Below are 21,855 nucleotides of genomic sequence, written 5' to 3' on the forward strand. Positions count from 1 at the left end.
CTTCTCTGGGCAGCCCTGACGTGGTTGACATGGAACCGCAGCTGCCAAAGAGAGGCGCATTGCAGGGCCGGTTTAAGAGGCTCAGGCTGGGAGGGGGGGGACACGGAGAAGGAAATGAGAAATGCAAAAGAGTGAAAAATAAATACATGTGTCTGTCTGGAATGATCGAGGGCCCCAGGCTGGAGGCGGGAGAGGCGGGCGGCAGGCTGGGTTTAGCAGAATTGCTGCAGTAGCATTTCCAGAGCCTCACTCATTAGCCGAGCAGTGAATGGGCCTCCCCTCCCAGCGTGCCACCCTGCTGGCCCAGAGAGTCCAACTTCAGCCACAGGAGGGCCCCACCCAGAACCTCATCAGGTCTGGGCGCCATCCCCTCCCTAGCAGGGCACTCAGAAGGCAGCATCTGCTGGAAGTGAGGTCTGAGTCTCATCCCCTTGGGTGAAACTTGAGGTCTCAAGTCTCATCCCCTTGAGGTTCTGAGCCCCCCCCCCCGAGATTCCTCTTGAGTCTTCTACCTCACCCCCTGCTTTCTGGAAAGGTTCAGATGGCCCAGAAGGCTTTGCCTGTGTCTCCATCCGACAACCCCTCCCCCACCCCTCCCCTCACCCCCATCCTGTCCAGCCTCACGTCCCAAGCCCTGATTTCGTCAAATTGAACATGATGTCAAATTAGAGCCATCTCTGGGACAGGCCGAGAGAAGCTCCCAGTTTAATGAGGCAGCGTCGAAAATCAATAACTTAATTGCCGCTGTTTGATGGACTTTTATCCAATTTATACTCTCCCCAGCAGCCTACGTGCAGAGCGTGCGGAGCATGTGGAGAAGTGTGTGTGTGTGTGTGTGTGTGTGTGTGTGTGTGTGTGTGTTTCTGGGGGCAGGGACTGTCTGGGCACCTAGGGGGAGGGGCGAGGAGGGCAGGAGGGCCCATAGCCAACTACTTTCCAAAGGGAAAGCTGGGCCCTGCCATCCTCCTGCCCCAGATACAAATGACACTGGCCTCTGAGCCCCAGGGAACTTGGTTATCCTCTGGGCTGCCCCAACTCTCATCGGGTTGGAGGGGGAGAAAGGCAGGAGAAAGAGAATTCTCTTGAGAAGTCAGGAGGGGCTGGGGTGGGTAGGGAGACCCTTGCTTTGTGAGTCAGGTGCCTGGTTTCCAGTCCTGGCTCTAACCCTGACCCTTATGGCCTTAACTGATGAAGATTACCATTGCCACCACCCACTGAGAGACTGAGCCTAGTCTGCCCTGAGAGTTTGAAATGCATTCCCTCGACGTTAAGAACCAAGGACTACCCCCATTTGCTGACGAGGAAACAGATTCAGAGAGGCTGCCTTCCTACAGCTGGGAGCCACCAAAGGGAGATTTGAATCCTGCTCTGATTCCATGGTCATGCTTGAGCCACAGGAAGGCCCCAGATCAGGAAGCGGGTTGGGAGTCGGTGTGGGGATGGGGACTGTGAGGGGACTGGCCATGACCCCCAGCCCGCATCTCCTCCCCCAGCTTCCCTGGGGTGGGAAGGACAGGCACAGCGGCCCCCGGGTGACCCCCCCGTCTCTCTTGGTCCCCCGGGCCCAGGCACGTCGGTGATGCAGGTGATGGCCTCGGATGCGGATGACCCCACGTACGGCAGCAGCGCTCGGCTGGTGTACAGCGTGCTGGACGGCGAGCACCACTTCACCGTGGACCCCAAGACCGGTGAGGGGCGGGGCCAGGCCAGAGGGGCGGGGCCTGGGCGGACTCGGAGGAGGGGCGTGAGAGGGCAGGGCCAGAGGGCGGGCCAAGGTCTGCGATCCGCCTTCTAACCGGACCGCGCAGAGAGTGAGGCCAGAGCGGGAGGCGTGTTGCCTGTTCCAGGGTTGCGGAGAGGGAAGGGCGGCCAGACAGAAAGAGCGAAGGGCTGAGGGACAGAAAAGAATAGGCCTGGGGGCGCCGGCAAGACTGGCAGAGAAACAAAGAAGCAGGATGCGGCCACATGGGGCGCCCTGAAAGGACTTCGGAGGTCCGAACTAAGCGGCCCTCGTGTCCTTGGTGCCAAACTGAGGCTAGTGTGGCCTGCAGCCCTTAGGGGGCCGGTCGTACGTGTATTCGGGGGAGTCAGCTGGTGGAGGGCATCTTTGCCGCGGTTGTGAACGCTCTGTTCAAAGGGCAGTTGTTACGGATCTGTTGGGAGGACCCCGTTGGAGAAGAATGACTTCCTGGCTTCTTCTCCCTCCCCCGGCACCACCAAACACAGCCCCCACTCACTTCGTCTGAGGTTAGAACCCGATGACGTCTCTGAGGGGCCTTGAGGAGGAGAGGCCCAGACCAGAGAAGCGCTGCGGCTGAGGTCACCCAGCCAGCGGGGCGTGGCTGCGGGCGCCCAGCGGGGTGTTCTCCCTGCGCCCGCGGGGGAGGGGCAGGGCAGGGCAGGGGCGACGGCGGGAGATGAGACGCGGCAGCCCCGAATGTGTTTACCTGGTGCCGTCTTGGGACTCACAGTCCGGCGGGGGCTGGGGCACACGCGCACGAGCAGTTGGGATGCAAAGTTGTGGGAGGTGGTGGCAGCTGATCGCCCAAAGGCTCAGAAAGTGCGGTCCTGAACGCGATTCAGAGAGGGGCATTCTAGGCAGCGGGCATGGTGCGGGCAAAAAACTAGGAAGGGAAACAACAGCCTGAAGCATGAGGGGAATTGTAAGCAACTCAGGACTGGGGAAGCAGGCAGGCTGAGATGTGACGTGGGCTGGCTGGCGGGGGCCCCGACTGGGCCCAGTCAGTATAAGCCAGGCTCAAGACCTTGGATTTTATTCTAAGGGTAGTGGGGGAGGGTGTATGTGCGTGATGGATCTGGGTTTTGGGTTTTTGTTTGGGTGTTTGTTTTCTTGGGGTCGGGGGTTAAGGATTCCAGGCTATGAGCACAGTTATAATTGTATTATCTCACACATAGTATCTTTGTCATTTTTTTTTTCCTCCTTGCAAAAGTAATACATTTTAGGAAACATTCCAGGGGCGCCTGGGTGGCGCAGTCGGCTAAGCATCCGACTTCAGCCAGGTCACGATCTCGCGGTCCGGGAGTTCGAGCCCCGCGTCAGGCTCTGGGCTGATGGCTCAGAGCCTGGAGCCTGTTTCCGATTCTGTGTCTCCCTCTCTCTCTGCCCCTCCCCCGTTCATGCTCTGTCTCTCTCTGTCCCAAAAAATAAATTAAAAACGTTGAAAAAAAAATTTTTTAAAGGAAACATTCCAACATTTTAAAATGTTAAAAAAGAAAGAAAGAAAGAAGAAAAGGAAAAAGAAAACAAAATTCCTACCCTTATCTCCAGTAATTGTGGCCCAAAGGTAGCCACTTGGTGTATATATCCTAGGAGATTTTGGACTCACTCACTTGAAAAATATTAAGTTTTTTAAATAGGTAACACACTTCAAGGTTCAAAACTCAAAAAGTCGTCCAAACAGATATTTAGTAGAAATTCCTCACCCCTTCCAGTCCCCCAGCCGCCCAGTCTGTGTCCCCAAGGCAACCAATGTAATTTTCTTAGATATCTTTCCAGAGCTATTCTATGCATGTACAAGAAAATAGGTACATGTATTTGTTTTATTTTTCTATACAAACGGTAGCTATAAACACACACTATACACACTGCTTGCCTTTTTCACTTAACAATACATCTTGAAGATTATTCTATATCAGTACATAAAGAGCTTCCTCATTCTTTTATTTAACAGCTGTTGTGGATACACTAAAATTTATTTCACCAGTCCCCTATTGATGGACACTTACGCTGTTTCCAATCTTTTGCTACAACGAACAATGCTACAGTGAATAACCTCATACATATATCATTTTGTGCTTGTGTGAGTATATCTGCAGGATAATTTCGGGGAAGTGGAGAAGCTGGGTCAAAGAGCACATGCATTTGGAGTCTGGATAGATAATGCCGAAATGTACCAGATTACACTCCCGAGAGCCACGTAGGAAGGCACCTGTTTCCCCTCCTCCTCACCAACACTCTGGGTTCATTGATGACTTTTAGGCAGGGAAGTGACATGCTCAGGTTTTCATTTTAACAAGATCCCTCGGGCTGCTCTCGATAGCATGGCTCAGAGGCGGGAATTGAATTCAGGGAGACTCAGTAGCCTGGGGTGCCCAGCAGAGAGCCCCAAAGGACAAACACCAAGGTCTGTGCCTTTTCTCAGCCCCTACCCAGCCTCCTTAACCTGCTCCATCCAGTTAGGGAGCCAAAGATGACACAGGATTGGTGGTGAGGGTTAGTTGAGATGCGGAGGAGGGAGAATGAGGGATGACAGTGAGATCCTGCTCAGGGCAAACCTTGGGGACCTGGATGAATGTAGGGGACTAGATTGAGGGGTTCCCACCTTTGGGTCTTGGGATGGGAAGGGGCCCCATCTACAGCAACAGAAGGAGGAATGTGGATTAAGAAAGCTAGGAGCAGAAGAATGAGTGAATGTGCCCTGGGATCTGGTGCAGAGCTAATTAATTCCATTTTAACCATAGTGGCTTTAAGATGAGCGAAGGGAGGAAAGAAACGTTTAGAACATCTAGGAGGCCGTCCGAAATATGGCCCAGAGCTCTCTGAATAGCCGGGGCTCTTTAAGCTTTGGTCTCCCATGCACACAAGAGGGATAATAAATTCTCATCTCACATGATTACTGTGAGGGTCCAACGGGAGAGTTCCTTCACTCACTCAACAGCTCTTTGTTGAGTGCCTACTAAGTGCCCGGCTCTAAGCCTATGGCAGGAGGCAAATCTAAGACCCTACCCTCCAGGGGCTTTCATCCAAGGAGGGAATGCAGACAGTAAGCATATCAATGTGTAACAGAACGTCAGGTAGCAACAAGACACAGAAAGCAGGGTAAGGGGATTGACTTCGCTGAAGAAATCAGGACAGGCCTTTCTGGGGAGGTGACGAGTGAAGGGAGGATATTAGTGTCTAGGAGGGAGCGTGCAGGCCAAGGGAGCAGCAAGCATACAAAGTGCTCGGCTCAGTATCTGCTACCTGCCCATACACAGAGGGGCTGCTGCCGCTGCTGAAGCCTTCATTCATTCAGCCCGACGAGGGGGCCTTAGAGTTGATCCCCTTTCAGAAAGGAAGAGACCGGACGTGGAAAGAAGGGAGGGGCCGGGATTGAGTCTGGGAGGTGGCAGGGGTGAGCAGTTGGAAGACCAGACTCCAAGACGATGAGGACGGCCAGGTTGTAAGCCAGAGCATGGAGGAGGGTGGCAAGTGGGAGGCCGTGGGGCCCGGGGGGCAGGGCAGGAAGGGCTCCCAAGAGGCCAGCAAGCGGGCACCAGGCTAGGAAGGTGAGGCAGCGCACACGAGCTCCCCGTCCTAGGGTCCTCAACTTGCTCAGTCGGAGAAGGTCTTTGCTGACATTTCCCAGGAAGGACCAGACTCCCCTCCCCCGCCCCCCACCTACCCTTGCCTTCAGCCCCACTGCAGGAGCCGCCCTGGTGCCATTCCCAGCCCGAGCTCCATTTCCCCAGCCAGGAATATTCCGCTGATGCGGGTCTATATTTAGCAGCTGCTGCGAGGTACAGTCTGTTCTCGCTGTGCAGATAGCAGGGAGCAGAGCCGGAACGGGCCCTGAGAGGAAGGTGTGAGGGAAAGGAGGAGGCGGGGTGCCATGAGGCCGAGTGCCAGAGGAGGAATTAACTTGTGTGTTTTAAAGGCCAGGCCTGCCAGCAAGCCCCCCACAGGGGCTACGGGGATGGCATTTGTGGGCTAATGAGGCATCGCTTGGGCTCCAGGGCCCCTTCTGCAGAATTTGGAGGGGACAGCAGGGGTGGCGAGGACGACAGCTGGAACTGGGGGCGATGGGTGAGGACAAGGCTGCAGGGAGCCGTGGCCAGGTTCTAATTCCCAGCCCCCTCCACTACCACCGCCCCCGCAGGAATAGCAAGGCTCTCTCAGAGACTTCAAGATACCTGCTGAAAAGTCTCAATTGGGGCCAGACATGTCTGTTTTCCCGGGATGAATGAAACAAACCTTTGCTGAGCACCTTCTAAGTGCCAGATCCTTGGGTCAGGATGATAAACTAAATCTGGTTTCTGCCCCCACAGGGCTTCTGTTCCAACAGAGAAGCCAGAGACCGACAGACAATGCCACCCACACAGTGAGAGGGGGGACAGAGGGTCCGTGGCCATAGGTCAGGCAGTCCAGATGTTTACTGAACACCTACTATGTGCCAGACCCGATAGGTAAGATGATGAACAAGGCCAGTATGAACCTCTGCCCTCATGGAACTTATTTATCGGGTAACCAAATCCAGGACTTGAGGAGTGGGGGGATCATCAAGGCATCCCCGGAATGTGAGACCTGTCACTGGCAACTTTGTCTCATTGAACCGTAGCCCCATTTTATAGAATAGGAAGCTGAGGCTCAGGGGGACTCAAGAGCTTGCTCAAGGTCAGATAGCATGTAAATGGCGGAAAGAAGACTCGAACCAGTCTGTCTGACTCCAAAGTCCCTCCTTTTTGTACTGCCTCATATGTGACTCTGTGGTCCTTATGCATAGTAGGTCCTCAATAAGTAGTAAGTAGCGTAGTAGGTCCTCAGTAAGTAGATCTAATAAATGAGTGAACGAAGGGACTTAACCGAGCCAGAAGGTTTCAAGGACGACTGTAGGGGCGCCTGGGTGGCTCAGTCAGTTAAGCGTCCGACTCTGGGTTTCAGCTCAGGTCATGCTCTCACAGCTTTGTGGGTTCGAGCCCCACATCAGGCTCAGTGCTGGCAGTACAGAGGCTGCTTGGGATTCTCTCTCTCTCCCTCTCTAGCTGCCCTTCCCCCACTAGTGCTGTCTCTGTCTCTCTCACTCAGTCTCACAGAGCCGGGGGAAAAGGCACCAGCCTCCAGGGTGCTCCTCCCAGCATCAGAAGGTGGGAAGTGGGGAGCAGAACACAGCAGGTTAACAAAATATGCCGTCAATTCCTCCCACCCCTCTAGATAAAGTGACTTGGCCACTGCTCCTGTCGAGAGGGGAAGTCTTGAGGGGTGCCTGGCTGGCTGACTCTGTACAGCCTGAGACTCTTGATCTCAGAGTCATGAGTTTGAGCCCCTCGTTGGGCTTACCGAAAAAAACAGAAGAAAGAAAAGAGGCGGAGTCTTGAATCTGGGAGCAGAGACTGTGTTCTGCCAAGTCCCAGATTAGACCTTAGGAGACCTCGTGGCCTTCACTCTTCCTCTTCGAAGACCACCATCTAAGGAAGCTAGCCGGCCTGCTAGAGACAGGAGAAGCCCCAGCTGACAGCCGGGACCAGCTGCCACACGTATGAGGCATGAGGCCACACTGGGCCTTTCAGGCAGCTGATGAGCCAGTGAAACGCGGCTGCACGAGTGAGCCCAGGAGAGGAACGGGCCCGGGAACGTGATTTCTCCATCAGCTATCTACGGCTGTATGACAAACTGCGCCCAAACATAGTGACTTCAAGCAGCAACAGTTTATTATTGGTCATAATTCTGTGCGTTGGCTGGGCAGTTCTTTTGCTGGGGTCACTCGTGTGGCAACAGTCAGTGGGCCAGTCAGCTGGGACAGCTGGCGTGGCTGGGCCCCTCCCTCCGTGTGGCCTTTCCTCCTGGGCTTTTTTCCAGCACAGTGGTCTGGGGGTTCCAAGAGGACAGGCCCCCCAGCACACAAGGGCTGGTCGAGCCTCCGCTTCTGTCACACTCGCTGATGCCGTGTTGGCCAAAGCAAGCTGCGTGGCCAAGAGTCCGTGTGCCAGGCGGTGACCCAAGGGTGTGCGTGACAGCTGGTGTGCTTTAGGGGGAGCACTGCAACCTACCGCTGGGTGTGATCCCAGGGCTGGGTCTAGAGGCAGCAGAGCCGCTGGGTACCCACCTCCTAGTCTCCCAGAGATGACAGCTCATCATCTACATGCCTTCGTGACCAGTTTCCAAGAGCTTAGTGTCCCCACGTCCTCTGGAGCTAGAATCAGCAGGGGCAGCAGAGCCTAGCCCTCAGCCCCACTCACGAGCTTTTGGAGCACGAGCTCACAGACGCTCGGCGGCCCCGAACCCCAACACCCCTCTACATTCAGTGAGGTCCTGGATGCAAAGCGAATGCACACAGCTTAGCAGGCGGTAAGGGCTCCACTGCTCAGCTCCCCTCCGGGCCCCTCTGACTGGTGCGCTCAGGGAGCCCCTGTCTCTGGCCCGGTGGCCCCTTCCTCCCTCCCACCACCTTTCTTCACCCCTTCCCAGCGCTGTGACTCCGTTGTCTGTCTCGGTTGTTCTCTGCCTTTCTCTCCCCGCTCCTCTCTCTCCAGGCCTTTGGCTTCCTGTTCTTCTCTCTCCGTGTGTCCTCCTGAGTGTGCATTTCTCTCTGCTTGACCACTCCCCTCTTTTCCTCTCTCTTTCGGGGCTCCTTAGGTCTCCCTCACCGTCTGTTCCCTGGTCACGAAGGCACTGTCCCCAGTGCCTGTCTCTCTCGTCTCTTCCCTCCTGCCTCTCACTAGGTTCCTCTCCATCTCTCTTCCCCAGGCCCCCGTGTCTTTTCTGTCTCTTCTCTCTCGTCTTCTGCTCTTTCCTTCCTTCCAGCCCCCCGGGGCAGAGAGCACTGGTGGGCCCACCTTCCCCGTTCAGTCCCCGCCATCTGGGGCTGCAGAGCCTCAGCGGACAGACCAGCAGAGGCCCCGGGCCCTCCCCTCATCACCAGAAGGGCGCCCTGTTCCCAGTCCCAGTGTCGGGGCGCAGCACCTGGGGCGGGTCAAGGAGGGCCTGCTCTGACCAGAATTGGGGTTGGTGGGGCGGGTGCTGCTACTGACATCTAGTGGGTAAGCGTTATGCCACCCAAAGCGGCCATCGCGCCAAGGTTGAGAATGCCCGTTCTTCGGGGAGGTATTGTATTTGTCCCATTTTACAGACAAGGAGGTTCAGAGGAAGGGATTTGCCCAAGATCACATGGCCAACAAATGGCAGATCTGGGATTTATCCCAAGTTCAGCTGCTTCTAAGACCCCTCTGACCTGGGGAAGACCATTCTCAGAGGGGTCATCAGCAGGGAGCCTATTGAGGGGATTGGGAGGCCGCCGATGGAGGGTCTGCACGGCTCTTGATCAGACAGACGACACATTTTCCGTATCTCCGTGCGATCCCATAAACGCAGGGCCACCTCCTAGATGCCCTCCTCCTGGCTCCCCCAGCCACACGTACAAATGCACACACACGCTGCAACCTCTCCCCTCGTTCTGTTGCCTGTATTGGAGTCTGGGGGCTGTCTGGGGACATCAGGAGCCGGAGATTGGGTTTTATGGGGCGCATCTTGGGGCTGCTGGTGCATGACTCCACCTGGCGCTCAGGCCCCGGGCACCACCTGTCACCACCTGGTCCTCGGCAAGTTGGAGTGAGTGGCGGGGGAGGCTCTGAATGCCTCATCGACTCTCCCCTCCACCTTGGGCTCCCACTGGCAGGGAGACAAGAAGCCCGGCCTTCCGCTCGGCAGAATTAATCTTGCGGTCACCCCCATTCCTGCGGCCCCTGCCCCTCTTGCACTGACAGCTTGAAGGATCACCTGATCAGTGATCAGCTAGTGCCTGGACAGAGCATCTAGGGCCGGGCACAGGGACCCTAGGGCTGACTCCGGGGTGGAGAGGGGTGGGTGAAAATAAGAGTGCGCACTTGTAGCCGTGAGGGTGCACGTGCGTGGGCGTGTGTGCGATCTCACGTATGTTCTTGCGTGCGCTCTTATGTAAGCGTACGGGACGTACCCGGTGTGTGAATCCGGGTGAGTGAGTCGGTGCCCTGTAACACTCCGCGAGCCGCTGCTCCTTGCCTGGCTCTGGTGAGCGCCACCGACAGATGAAGAGCACATCTGTTTGAGCAGATGTGAGTGCGAGTTATCTGTACGAGCACATCTGCGTGAGCGCGTGGGGGAGCGTGTGCCCTCGTGCGCGCCGGCCGCTGGGCCTGCTTCTGGACATTGCCACCTCCGCGTCTTCTGCGCTCCCCTCCTGAACTTGCCCGAGCCCGGCCGCTGCCCGTGGCGGGGTCTCCGTGTCAGCCGCCAGCTCGTGGGGGGGGGGGGGGGGGCATCCGTGGCCTCACTCTCACTCACCCACAGGCGTGATCCGGACGGCCGTGCCCGACCTCGACCGCGAGAGCCAGGAGCGCTACGAGGTGGTGATCCAGGCCACAGACATGGCGGGCCAGCTGGGCGGCCTCTCGGGCTCCACCACCGTCACCATTGTGGTCACCGACGTCAACGACAACCCACCCCGCTTCCCGCAGAGTGAGTGAGGCCTTCCCAGGGGGACACGGTCACATCTGCATCTGCCCGGTAGACGCCCAGCACCTCTCCCGTCGGGCTGCCGTGGCGGGGGTCCTGGGGGTCCGGGGGTCCGTTCTTCCTTCCAGGCCACCAAGCGACCGCATGACCTCATGCTTCCCCTTCGGCTTCGGCCAAAGGAAGGACTGGAATCTGTCTGTCTGTCCACCCAAGTCACCCACTTACCCCCAGGCCCCCGCCCATCGTGCTTCTTGCAGAGGAAGCCCTCAGAGTTGTCTGATTTCCCACGCGGCCACGTAACGTGGTTACCTTCCCACCCCTCACCTTGCTTCCTGCCGAGGCTGAGCCCCATCCGTCCACCTGCTCCAGCCCCTCGCTGGCCCGAGCACACACCCCACTCCGCTTATTCCATGTGATGTGCCGCAGACCCAAGTTTGGGGGACACGGGGGTGCAGACAGCGACCGCAGCCAGACCCAGGCCGAGGTCCACCCACGCTGCATGGAGAAGCTGAGGTCCGGGGTGACAGGCCCGTCCCCACAGTGAGCCCAGAGGACAGGACCCTGTTCTGGATTCTTTCCGCTCTCCGCCTCTCCTGGCACAACCGGGGATGGGAGGCTGGCTCCGTGGCCGAGTCCCTCACCTCCCCATCAGCCCAGCCAGCCCCTCTGTCCAGGCCTCGGCTGGGAGCCGCACTGGGGAAGCTACCGAAGCTGGCAGAGACTAAATGCCGCGGGGAGCCGGGCTGATCCCTATCGGAGAGTCATTACTTGAGGTCTGCTGCTCTCACATTAGGCCCGCCACAGGGGACTGACCCCCGCGAGATAAGGGAATCCAATCCCTTAGCTGAGAGCGCACCATCATCCGGGCCTAGCGCCTCAGCCCAGACTCAGAGTGGGGTGGGCAGAGCCTGGAGCCAGCTCTGTGTCGCGGGGGTGGGGGTGGGGGGGCAGGGAGCCTGGTGCGGAAACTGGCCCGCCCACTCCCCCGGCCCAGCCGCACTGCTGATGGGGGCGCTTGGAGGCATCGTGGGGACGGGTGGGGACCTCCCAGTCTCATGCCCAGTTGGGCGGGGCTCTGTGCCAGCTCTGAGCCACAAGCAGTGGGGCAGAGCAGAGGAGAGGGCCCCCGGGCCCCCGGAAGACTCTCGTCTACTCATTCGCTTACTCATTCTTTCTCTCTTTTGAACATTTCTTTATTGTGAGCCACACACCCAAACGGGAGGGTGTAAAATATAAATGGCCCGTTTGGCAAATAATTCTAAAGCGGACACTTCCCGCAACCACCCTTGAAGACCCCCCCCCCCCCCCCGAAGCCTCCATGTGCCTTTCCTAATCATAACTCACCCCCACACCCCCTCCTCCAGAGTTAAGCCCCATCTGCTTTTGAGATTGCCACCTCTTTGCTTTGGAGTCACTTGACCTATACACGCATCACCTGACGTCCCTCCTTAAGTTCACCTGTTTTTTTAACCTTATATAAACAGAATCCTACCATATAACCTGGTTGTGTCTTGCCCCCCCCCCCCCTTAAAATTCGTAGGTCATGCTTGTGGCTACAATGTATTCATTTTCATTGCTGGATCGTGTTCCACCATGTACCCGTTCTATGTCCACGGACATTTGGTTTGTTTCCAGTTTGAGGCCATTATGAAGGATACTGCTGCATACGTTGTTGTACCTCGCTGAACATCTCCAAGTCGCGTTTTGCGTGCATTTCCCCAGTGTATGTACAGAGGAAGAGGGGAATAGCTGCCTCATGGGATGTACTCATCTTCAGCTTTACTAAATGAAGCCAGACTGTTCCCCCCACGAAAAAAACGCACGCATCCGCTATAGGACATCCTCACCACCACTTGCTATTGTCAGACTCTTGAATCCGGGTTAGCCCCGCGAGCGTAGACGAGTAACTCCTGCTCCTTTCCGTTCATTCACTCCCTAGTCACTCACACATTTCATTTATGTGACAGTTTGGTGTTCTGCCAGGCTTCGAGGACGCCTGATGAATAAGAGATACGGTTCCTGCCTTCCAGGAGCTCACACCCCAGGCAGAGGAGAGAGGAGAGAGCAGGGAGAGAACAGGCAGAAAGGGAGAGGGATGAGCTTGGTGGCCCTGGGGCACAGGAGCAGAGCCTGGAGGTTAGTCTGAGAAGGCTCCCTGGAGGAGGGAACATTCAGGAAGACTGAAGGAAGGGTAGGAATTGGGGAGGGCGCAAGAGAAGGGAAAAGAGAGGGAGATAAGGCATTACAAGTACCTCGGGCAGGTCTGGGCTCGGGGAGAGGGAGGCTGAGGCTGCAGACTTGGGCAGGGGCCAGGCAGCAAGCGTCCTGTGGGGCAGGCCGGAGGTCTCGGACAGCCTCACCTCAGGGCAGCGGGAGCTATGGAAGGGATTCAAGCAGGGGAGTGGCACCGTCAGCCTGTTTTAGAAAGAGCCCCGTGCCGGCTGTTGTGTGAGAATGAATCAGAGGCCGCCGTTTCACACAAGTCATCCAGGCTTGGGGACTCCAAGCGGCACATCCCCAGCTCCACGGCCCCTGCGTCACCTGCACTGACCCTCATCTCGGCCTCAACTCTGGGACGAGAGCAGGGTACTGCTTGTGTCCCATCTGACCTCATTTCTTCTTGTTTCTGCTCTGCTTCTCCCCTCCAGCCACAACGGCCATCTTGCCATTCTTCAAACACGCCAGGCATTTACACCCACCTCAGGGCCTTTGCACCTGCCATTCCCTCTGTCTGGCATGCTCTTTCCCAAATATCTGCTTGGCCTACTCCCTCACCTCCCTCAGACTTTTGCAAAAATGTCATCTTCCCCGGGAGCCTTTCTTGATTCCCCTATTTAAAACTCCACACACACCCTCATCGGTATTCTCCGTTCCCCTTCCCCTACTTTATTTTTCTCCAAAGCACCTATCACCATTTGATATACTGCCTGTTTTACTGATGTGATTGTTTGTGTCTTTCTCTTCCTGTTTAAGAGGAAGGCACTGAGAGCTGGGATTTGGGTCTGTTTTGCTTGTTGCCATAAGCCCGGTGCCTAGAACTGCATCTGAGATGTCGCAGGTGCTTAACAAATCTGTGGAAAGGAAGGAATCGATGTCATGAACACCAACGGCAACAGAAAAATCAGCATGAAGCCCCACTACCGTAATATAGTTTGTTCCCGTTATCGAGCAGCCACCATGGGCCAGGCTCTGTACTAAGCACTTTTCATGCTCCATCATCTCAGTTAATCGGGATAATGGCAGGGCTGTTAGGAAGACACTATTATTATTTCCATTCTACAGATGAGGACACCAAGGCTGAGGATTACACAGCCAGGGCTGACTCCAGAGCCTGGGCCTTGACCGCTGTGCTCCTCTGTGCCCCTCGTGGGCAGATGGGGAAACCGAAGCCCTCCAATCTGCAGGCACTTTCCCTAACCAATCAGCAAATAAACCCAGGGTCAGAATGAGGACCCTCCTCTTTGCACTGCCCGCTTGCGAGCCCCTTGCAGACACTGTCCTCCCTGGAGCCCATCTGGACCCCCCCCCTCCTGTCCCCTAAAGCTGGTGGAAGTCAGGGTAGGGGCTGCTCCCCATCCCTGTTCACAGCTGTGTCCCCTACAGAGATGTACCAGTTCAGCATTCAGGAGTCGGCCCCCATCGGCACGGCTGTGGGACGAGTGAAGGCCGAGGACTCAGACGTGGGCGAGAACACAGACATGACTTACCACCTCAAGGAGGAGAGCGGCAGCGGCGGCCATGTGTTCAAGGTCACCACGGACAGCGACACTCAGGAGGCCATCATTGTAGTGCAGAAGGTGTGCCCCCCCCCCCCGCCCCCACCGCCTCGAGGGACAGGGGAGGCCGACCCAGGGTGGCCAGGTCTGGGAGGCCTCAGAGCAGCCAGACAGCCCCACCCCACTCGGCTCCAGAGATGAGGTCGCTCCAGAGACCCAGGACCAGCCTGGGGAAACTGTGATGGCACCGGCCCCATTTTGCAAACGAGAAAATGAGGCCCAGAGAGGATACGAGGCTTGTGCAGGTTGCACAGCTAGTTACGCGAGCCAGGATTCAAACCAGATTTGGCTCTGTGCTCGTGTAATCACTGCCACAGGCTCCTTCGAGTCCACACCCTTCACTCTCATCATTTCCTTTAATTCTCGTGTTTCCCTCTGAAGAGACTTCAGTCCTTCGGCCCATTTTTGCCAGTGAGAAAACAGAGGCTCAGAGGGGTAAAAGGGCTGGCCCAGGGTCACACCAGGAGGGGGCAGAGTCCGGATTTGAACCCCGGTTGGTCTGGTCACTCCAGGATGGGATGCTCGCTCCCTGCCCTTGTCCAGAAGCTAGCTCTCCCCCCCCCCCCCCACTCAGCCAGATTGTGTCGCCCTAAATCTGCTGCTGTCAGCCTGGGTCCTGCCTTCTGGGACCCACAGCAACACCTGCCCCGAGGGCCCTTCTTTCACTCAATGAGCATCTAACGACCTGCTCCCTACCTGGCCTCCAGGGTGTGAAAAGAGAAGACCCCCAGTTTCTCCAGCTACTTCCCATAAGATTAAAATATAATAGCTATTACTGCTAATAATAAAGTGTAGACTGTGTGCTAGGCACTCTTCAACTGCTTTTCATGTATTAACTTATTCGATCCCAAGGGTACTATTATTGCCCGTTTTATAGATGAGAAACTGAGGCCATGAAAATTCAATAATCTGCATCCAAGGTCACGTACCTTGCAGAGCAGAGTAGGGCTATGAGCCCAGGCAGTCTGGCTCCACAATCCACCCTTTTTTTTTTAAATAATTTTTAAAGATGTTTTTATTTATTTGGGGCGGGGGGAAGGACAGAGAGAGAGGGAGACAGAGATTCCAAAATAGGACCCACGCTGTCAGCGTGAAGTCCGACATGGGGCTGGAGTCCACAAGCCATAAGATCATGACTGAGCCATCCAGGCACCCCACACTTTTTTTAAATGTTTATTTATGTATTTGGGGGGCAGGTGCAGAGAGAGAGGGGAGGGCAGAGAGAGAATCCAAGCAGGCTCTGTGCTGCCAGCACAGAGCCCGCTCTGGGGCTCAATCTCACGAACCCGGTAAGGTCAAGGCCTGAGCCGCAATCAGGAGTGGGATGCCTAACCAACTGAGCCACCCAGGCGCCCCCAGGATCTACCCTTTTAAGCTTACATGGCTTTCAGTCTTCTGAGCTCCATTTATCCTCACGGAAGATGAGCGCATTTCACAGATGGGGACCAGCATCACAGAGCAGCAGAGTCCGGTCCCAAGTCCTGCCTCTGCATTTGCTCTCATCCCCAGGCTGCTCCTAATCCCCTCCCCCCATCCCGGGCCCCTCCCACCTGCTCCAGCCCTGGCGCCTAAGGTGTCTCTGTGGAGTCACGCTGGCTCGGGGAGCGGAGCCCATGCCTGATTGATGGCCTGGCTCCAAAGCCCATCGCTCACTCACAGGCTCGGCTACCGCCAGCCTCCCTGCGTCCTGATTTCCCAGGCAACAGGACAGAGGACGGAGGTGGTCTTTTTGCTGCTGGAGAAGGTGCGGGGGGGTGGGGGGGGATGTTCTGAGAGAAACGGAGGGTCGCTACGCACAGGGCAGGTCCCCAGGAAGGTTACCCTTGCCACTCAGATAGCTCCCCCCACACTACTGAGGTGGCTGAGCTCCGCCACTGTGATTTCTCTTTGCTGTAAGGCGTTGTCTTTAGAAGGCCGGAGCGGACACACAGCCCTGGAGCTCATTCATCAGAAGGTCACCCATTAGTACTCCCTGATGAGAAGCAAGGCTCAGCGTGGGTTTAGCCAGATTTCCAAGGAAAGCTCTAAGGCAGCCTGGCTTATCAGGCTCAACTCACATTAGTTGCTGCTGCCTACACAGCACACCGGGGGAATGTCTCTTTAACCCTCACAACTGAGGCCCAGAGAGGCTAAATAGATGGCCCACAGACACACAGCGAGTCAGCCGCAGAACCAGTGCGCTGTCCTCTCCCGTGAGGAGGGGCCAGGACTCGAGAGCTGCGCTGGCCCCGGGTTTGAATCCTGCCTCTGCCGGTGACTAAGTGACCTCGGCGAAGTTACAGAGCCTTCTGGGCCTCCACGTGCTCCTGTGTAAAATGAGAGAATCACAACCCAAGCCTCTTAGGGATGTTGTAAAATCAGATGAGTTAATGTATTTAAAGCACTGGTGCCTAGTAAGTGCTTCGTGAATTAATACGTGAATCAAATGCCCCAACATTCTGTGCTGGGAGGCGGGAAGTTGGGGGGGGGGGGGCAGTGGCCTTTAGCCCTGATGGGCTGTGTGTCCCTAGGCAAGACTGTCCCCTGCCGTCTCACTTTGCCCACCTGCGACCAGGGAAGGTTGGTCTGGGTCTCCAACGCTGGTTCCTTGGTGCAGTCCATTACTCGGGCTCCCCCGGCAGAGTCGACTGACGAGACCTTGGGCCAGCCCCGCCCCCTCTGGGCCCGCCTCCCTCACCTCCTCTCCCGACGCGGACCCCACCCGGCCCCCTCACCCGCCCTCTGCTCCCTCCCCGCAGCGCCTGGACTTCGAGTCCCAGCCCGTGCACACCGTGGTCCTGGAGGCCCTCAACAAGTTCGTGGATCCCCGCTTCGCTGACTTGGGCACGTTCCGCGACCAGGCGATCGTGCGCGTGGCCGTGACCGACGTGGACGAGCCCCCCGAGTTCCGGCCGCCCTCCGACCTCCTGGAGGTGCAGGAGGACGCGCAGGTGGGCTCCCTGGTCGGCGTGGTGACGGCGCGGGACCCCGACGCCGCCAACCGGCCCGTCCGGTGAGACCCCCGCCCGGGGCCACGCCTGCTGCCTGCTATCCCGCCACTGCCCCGCGGACGGACTGCGGGCACAGGGGGAGGGGCGGGGGGGGGGAGAGAAGGAGGGTGGACACAGAGACCAAGGAAACAGGTGTGAGAACGGTCACCGAGAGGCAAGGGACTCAGGACAAGGAGGGAGACCCAGGAGCGACAGACGCCGCAGAGTGAACCGGGCTCAGCCCCTCTCCTCTGTCTATACTGGCTCCCTCGGTGCCCTCAGCCTATCCATCCACATGCCTATGACCCCCGATTCCACACTCTTGCTCACCTGGCCATCTGGCTCCCCTAGGCACCCCAGACTTCACCATGTTCAGCTCCAGGTCTCTCCACCCAAAGAAAACAAAAACATAAACACCCTAACAGTTCAGATCAAAAATGTTGGAGACCCCCTGACTCCCGCCTCTCTCTCACACCTCCCTCCGAACCACCGGCACGTCCCCGCCATCCCCGCTTTAGCAGGCTATCCAGAATCCGACCGCCTCCCTCCACGTCTGCTGCTACCCCCATTCCTGAACTTCCCCCTACCCCGCGCTGGTCTCCCTGCTTCTGCCCCGCCCCCTCTTTAATCCGGAACTGGCCCGGGAGGCTCACGATCCTGCCCAAACAGAAATCAGAGCACCGCCCTCCTCTGCTCAGAGCCTCCCCGCCCCCCCCCCACCACCACCCAGAGGCGCCCATCTGGCTCAGAATAAAAGACCAAGCTCTCACAATGACCCCCAGAGCCATGAGCTCTGTACCCTCTCTGACCCTTGCTCCCATGGCCCTGCTTCCTAGTTCTCTGCTCAGCCACACTAGCCCCCTCACAGCCCCACAGATGTACCAAGCTCACTCTCGGCCTCCGGGCCCTTTGTGACTGTTGATTCCTCTGCCTAGAATGTTCCCCTCCTTAGTACCCCCGCAATCTGTCGTCTTACTTCCCCCCGGTCTTTGCTCGGCACCCCCCCCCCAACCCCCAGCCCCACCACATCACGATCTGACATACGACCTATTTTTCTGACTACTTTGCGTGTCTCCGTTCCACTATAAGATAAGCTCCGTGAGGGTAGGGGATTCTGTTTACCCTCAGGGCCTAGCCTGACGCCCAGCACTCAGTGGACATTCACTGCCTGCATGGTGAGTGACTGGAATAGAAAAGCAGACAAAGACTGAGAAAAGAGACAGAGAGAGACTCAAGGGGATGGGGAGAGACCCCCAATGGGAGGAGGAGGCCAGAGAGAGAGGGGGGAGCCAGTGGAAAGGGGGGGAGTACCTAAAAGAGGCAGAGGGCCTACCTGACAATGTAGAGACAGCGGAGATTTGCTGAGAAAGCCAGAAAGGGGAAGAAAGAGAAACAGACACAGGGAGAGAGAGGGGCGAGCAGGGAGGGAGGCAGGAGCGTCCAGGGGAGGGGACGCTGCAGCTCTGTCGGTGTCCCTGACTGTGACCCAAGCTGGAAGAAGGTCGGACAGAAGAGAAGGGAAGAAAGGCTGCAGCAGAAACTGATCCAGAGGACGTCAGGGGGGTAGGGGCAATGGCCATTGTTGGACAGACAGGAAGGAGATTCCTGAGCTCCCTGCTTCCTCCCCGAAATCCCTGTACATAATCAGTAAGTAGTCCCTGAACCAACTATGTGGCTGAGCAGTGAAGAGAGGGAGAAAGGAGGTTAGTTTGAGGATCTCTGCATTACACAATTCCGGATGGGTAACATTCTCATCACCATCCATGGGAATGGTTCCCTGAGTTGTACAGTGCACAGCCTGTGCAATCTTACATGGCGGCCCTGGGTGAGGACGCAGAGAGGCCATCCTGCCACTGTCTGTGGGCTCCCAGACTGGGAAATGCCCTCAGGGGTCTTAAAAGACCTCCTTGGAGGAGGCAGGAAACTAACCGAGCTGGTCCCTGCGTATGGTCAGGTGTAAATACGAGGTGAAGGGCATTCCAGGCAGAGGAACAGCATGTGCAGACAGATGGAGGCAGGGGAGTGGTAGATGTGCTGGAGAAGAGCAGCTGTGATGGCTACAGTGGACTGAGGGAGACGAGGCAGCAAAAGCCAAGTCTGACAGGCCTCGAGGGCCTCTGTCCAGAGGGCCTGGGCCGCCCCTGCCCTCGTCAGAGCCGTCCTGCCGCCTCTGAGCTCCTCCGTTGCCCTTCCGCCCAGGCATCTGGCGGCATCTCCCTAGCCTCTGGCTGGACCGCAGACCTCTCCCAGGAGGGAATCGTCACCCACGTTTGGGAGGAAACTGAGGGCCAGGCCGGGGAGGAGGTGCCCCCGGAACCTTCCCAGGGAGTTGAGAGCCAGGAGTAGGAGCTGAGTCCTTGCCTCCCAGGTTAGTGCTCCTGTCTGCCTGCTCCCCTCCCCTGCAGTGTGGCTCTCACACCCCCTCTTAGTCTCCCCCCTCCTCCCTCCCTTGGCTTCCCTTTCCTCCGGCTTTTATCTGCTCGGAAAGGGCCGACTTTGAAACCAGCTTCTCACCTTCTTTCATCTCTCTTTGCTGGCCCCTTCCCTGGGGCTCCTCAGCGAGGAGGAGCTCGAGACAGGTCCAGTTTAACACCACAAACATTTACCCAGCTCCTCCTCATGCCCGCCCGGCCCTGAGCCAGGCCCGGGGAAGCTGACTCAGCCAAGGGCAGAGCTGGGGAGGAGCACCCCCGTCTACAGAGGACAGACATGGAAACAAGAGGCCGGTGAGGTGCCACTGAGAGACAGAAGGGCTCCTCATGGGACCCACGTACTGCCCAGAGCCCAGCTTGTATCCCAGCTCCTGATCTCTAAGGGTCAGCGACTCAAGTCACCACCTACACGTTGAGTCAAGGGGGAAACAAAGGTAAAAAAAAAAAAAAAAAAACCTCTTCCCCGGACGCATAGAGGCTGCCTTCTCCCGGGGCGGGGACACAGTCTACAAGTAGTGAAGCATTCGTTGACAGTCTTGAAATAATTGCTGAGAAGAGCTATGAAGGGAGTAAACAGGGTAATGGGATAAGGAGGGTTGGGGCAGCAGGGGCTACTATGGAATGAGTAGTTGAGGAGCTGGCAGATGAGCTGAGATCAGATAAAGAGAGAGGCCGACCTGTGAAGCTGTGAGGAAGAGCGGTCAGGTTCAGGTGGAGGGAACAGCGAGTGCAAAGGTCCTGAGGCAGGGGCGGCTTGGTATGTTCTTGGAGGTGAAGACATTAAGTGGTGTCCTGGGAGATTTTGCCTACCACATTAGGCACCTGGGGAATGCAGAGGTGCAGATACACAGAGTGATATCTTCCTGAGTTCAGCACTGGGAAGAGTGGACAGTGCCTCGCATTGTGGCATTTCCCCCTCAGGAGGAATCCTACTCGGTTTACAGAGGGAGGTGAAGCACAGAGAGAAGTGACTCTCCCAGTGTCATGCTGCTTGAAAGAGGAAGGAATGGTTTAACCCATTATTGTCAGCTTCTTGAGTCCAGCCTCCGGTTCGTGTCCACCCCTGCTTCTTACTCTCTGTGTGGTTAGGTGTCCTCCCCTGTGCGGAAGGCACACAGGCGAATCAGACGCGGGCCGACAGGAGGGCTAGGCCCCCACGTGAAGGCATCTAGTGACAGATCTAAGTCCCAGTGGTCTTGGCCTGAGGCAGGGGCTGGGGGAGTACAGAACTCCACGGAAGGGCAAGTAATCGGTGCGCGCCACGGAGGGGAGTGAGCCCAGGCTTCCCCAGAAGGCCCCAGAGCGAGGCTGAAGAGGCGAGGTTGGACCAGGGAGAGGGCGCTCCAGGTTGGGGTGACGGGGAGCGCCGGGCGATAGGAACAGAGGCATGGAGCCAGGAGGTTAAGTCCAGCCGCAGGATGATTAGCTGGACGAGCTCGTGTCAGGGTGTGCGGCGATGAGGACAGAGGGGCACTTGGGACAGGCTGGGAAGGACCCTGAACGTCAGGTGAAGCAGTAGGACTCTGTGCTTAGGCGATGGGAAGCCTTGGAAGCTTTGGAGGGAGGAAGGACGGTGCTCGGATGGGCTCATCTCTGAGGGGCAGAGAGGCCCTTGATCAGCCCAGCATAGCCCTACAGCCCGGCGGGTCTCCCTTGAACACTGAAAACAGCCAAGCCCACACCGGGCCAGAGGGAGCAAATATCTCATTTCCTCCCAGCTCTCCACAGTGGGGTGCGGCAGAAAGTACGTAGGCTCTGGAATCGAAGAGGGCCTGGCTCGGAATCCCAGCTCAGTTATCGAACCGTGGGAAAATCACTGGACCCACAGCGAGCCCCAGTTTTCCCATCTCTAAAATGGACATCACGATAGTACCTGCCTCATTCTTTTACTCAAAAAAAAAAAAAAAAATAGGTATTAAATGTCTCCTGTGTCCTACTAGGTTCCGTGCTTGGCACTCCCAGGGTTGGAGGGAGGCTTGTTTGGCACATAGTAGGTCCTCAGGAAATGGACATTACTATTTTTCTTCGTGGCCTGGCCACCCGTTTCTACCCTTCATTCCGCAGCCAGTACTAACCACATACGAATTCCCAGGCATCATGTGTGGGCTTTAAGTGGGTGTCTTAAGCCGGGGCTGGGGAGGGGGGCAGGGTGTGGGCGGGTAGGAGAGAAAGAGTCACAGACAGGGTGGAGGGGGCAGAGGGGACTCCCTGCTGGCGGGTGGGGGAGCCCCTTTTGCATCTGAAGAGATTCTCCCTCCAGTAGCTCCGTCATTCATTCAGCCTCCTACCGAGCCCACCGGGGAGCGCTGGGCAGGCCATACACGCGGGAGCCTCAGCCTTTCGTGTTTATCGTGCCTGTGTGCGTTGTCTATGCAGATAGTTACCTGGAGAAAAACCACGTGCACACCGGGGCCAGGAAGCAGTACCCTCCCCACTCCTCCCACCCTTAACCTTGACGACAGCGGCAGTTG

At 57.1% G+C, this 21,855-nt stretch overlaps 1 protein-coding gene across 1 annotated transcript in view; it reads left to right on the forward strand.

Annotated features, from left to right (window-relative positions):
* CDH22 (cadherin 22) overlaps positions 1 to 21,855 on the forward strand; it is an 82,959-nt gene that overhangs the window by 35,838 nt on the left and 25,266 nt on the right. The window contains exons 9-12 of the mRNA XM_040446789.1: positions 1,569 to 1,688; positions 10,043 to 10,210; positions 13,811 to 14,004; positions 16,722 to 16,975. Coding sequence (XP_040302723.1) covers positions 1,569 to 1,688; positions 10,043 to 10,210; positions 13,811 to 14,004; positions 16,722 to 16,975 — 736 coding nt within the window. The remainder of the gene's footprint in view (positions 1 to 1,568; positions 1,689 to 10,042; positions 10,211 to 13,810; positions 14,005 to 16,721; positions 16,976 to 21,855) is intronic.

The sequence above is a fragment of the Herpailurus yagouaroundi genome, unplaced genomic scaffold, assembly GCF_014898765.1.
Source record: "Herpailurus yagouaroundi ecotype Mexico unplaced genomic scaffold, PumYag 196, whole genome shotgun sequence".
Taxonomy (NCBI): domain Eukaryota; kingdom Metazoa; phylum Chordata; class Mammalia; order Carnivora; family Felidae; genus Herpailurus; species Herpailurus yagouaroundi.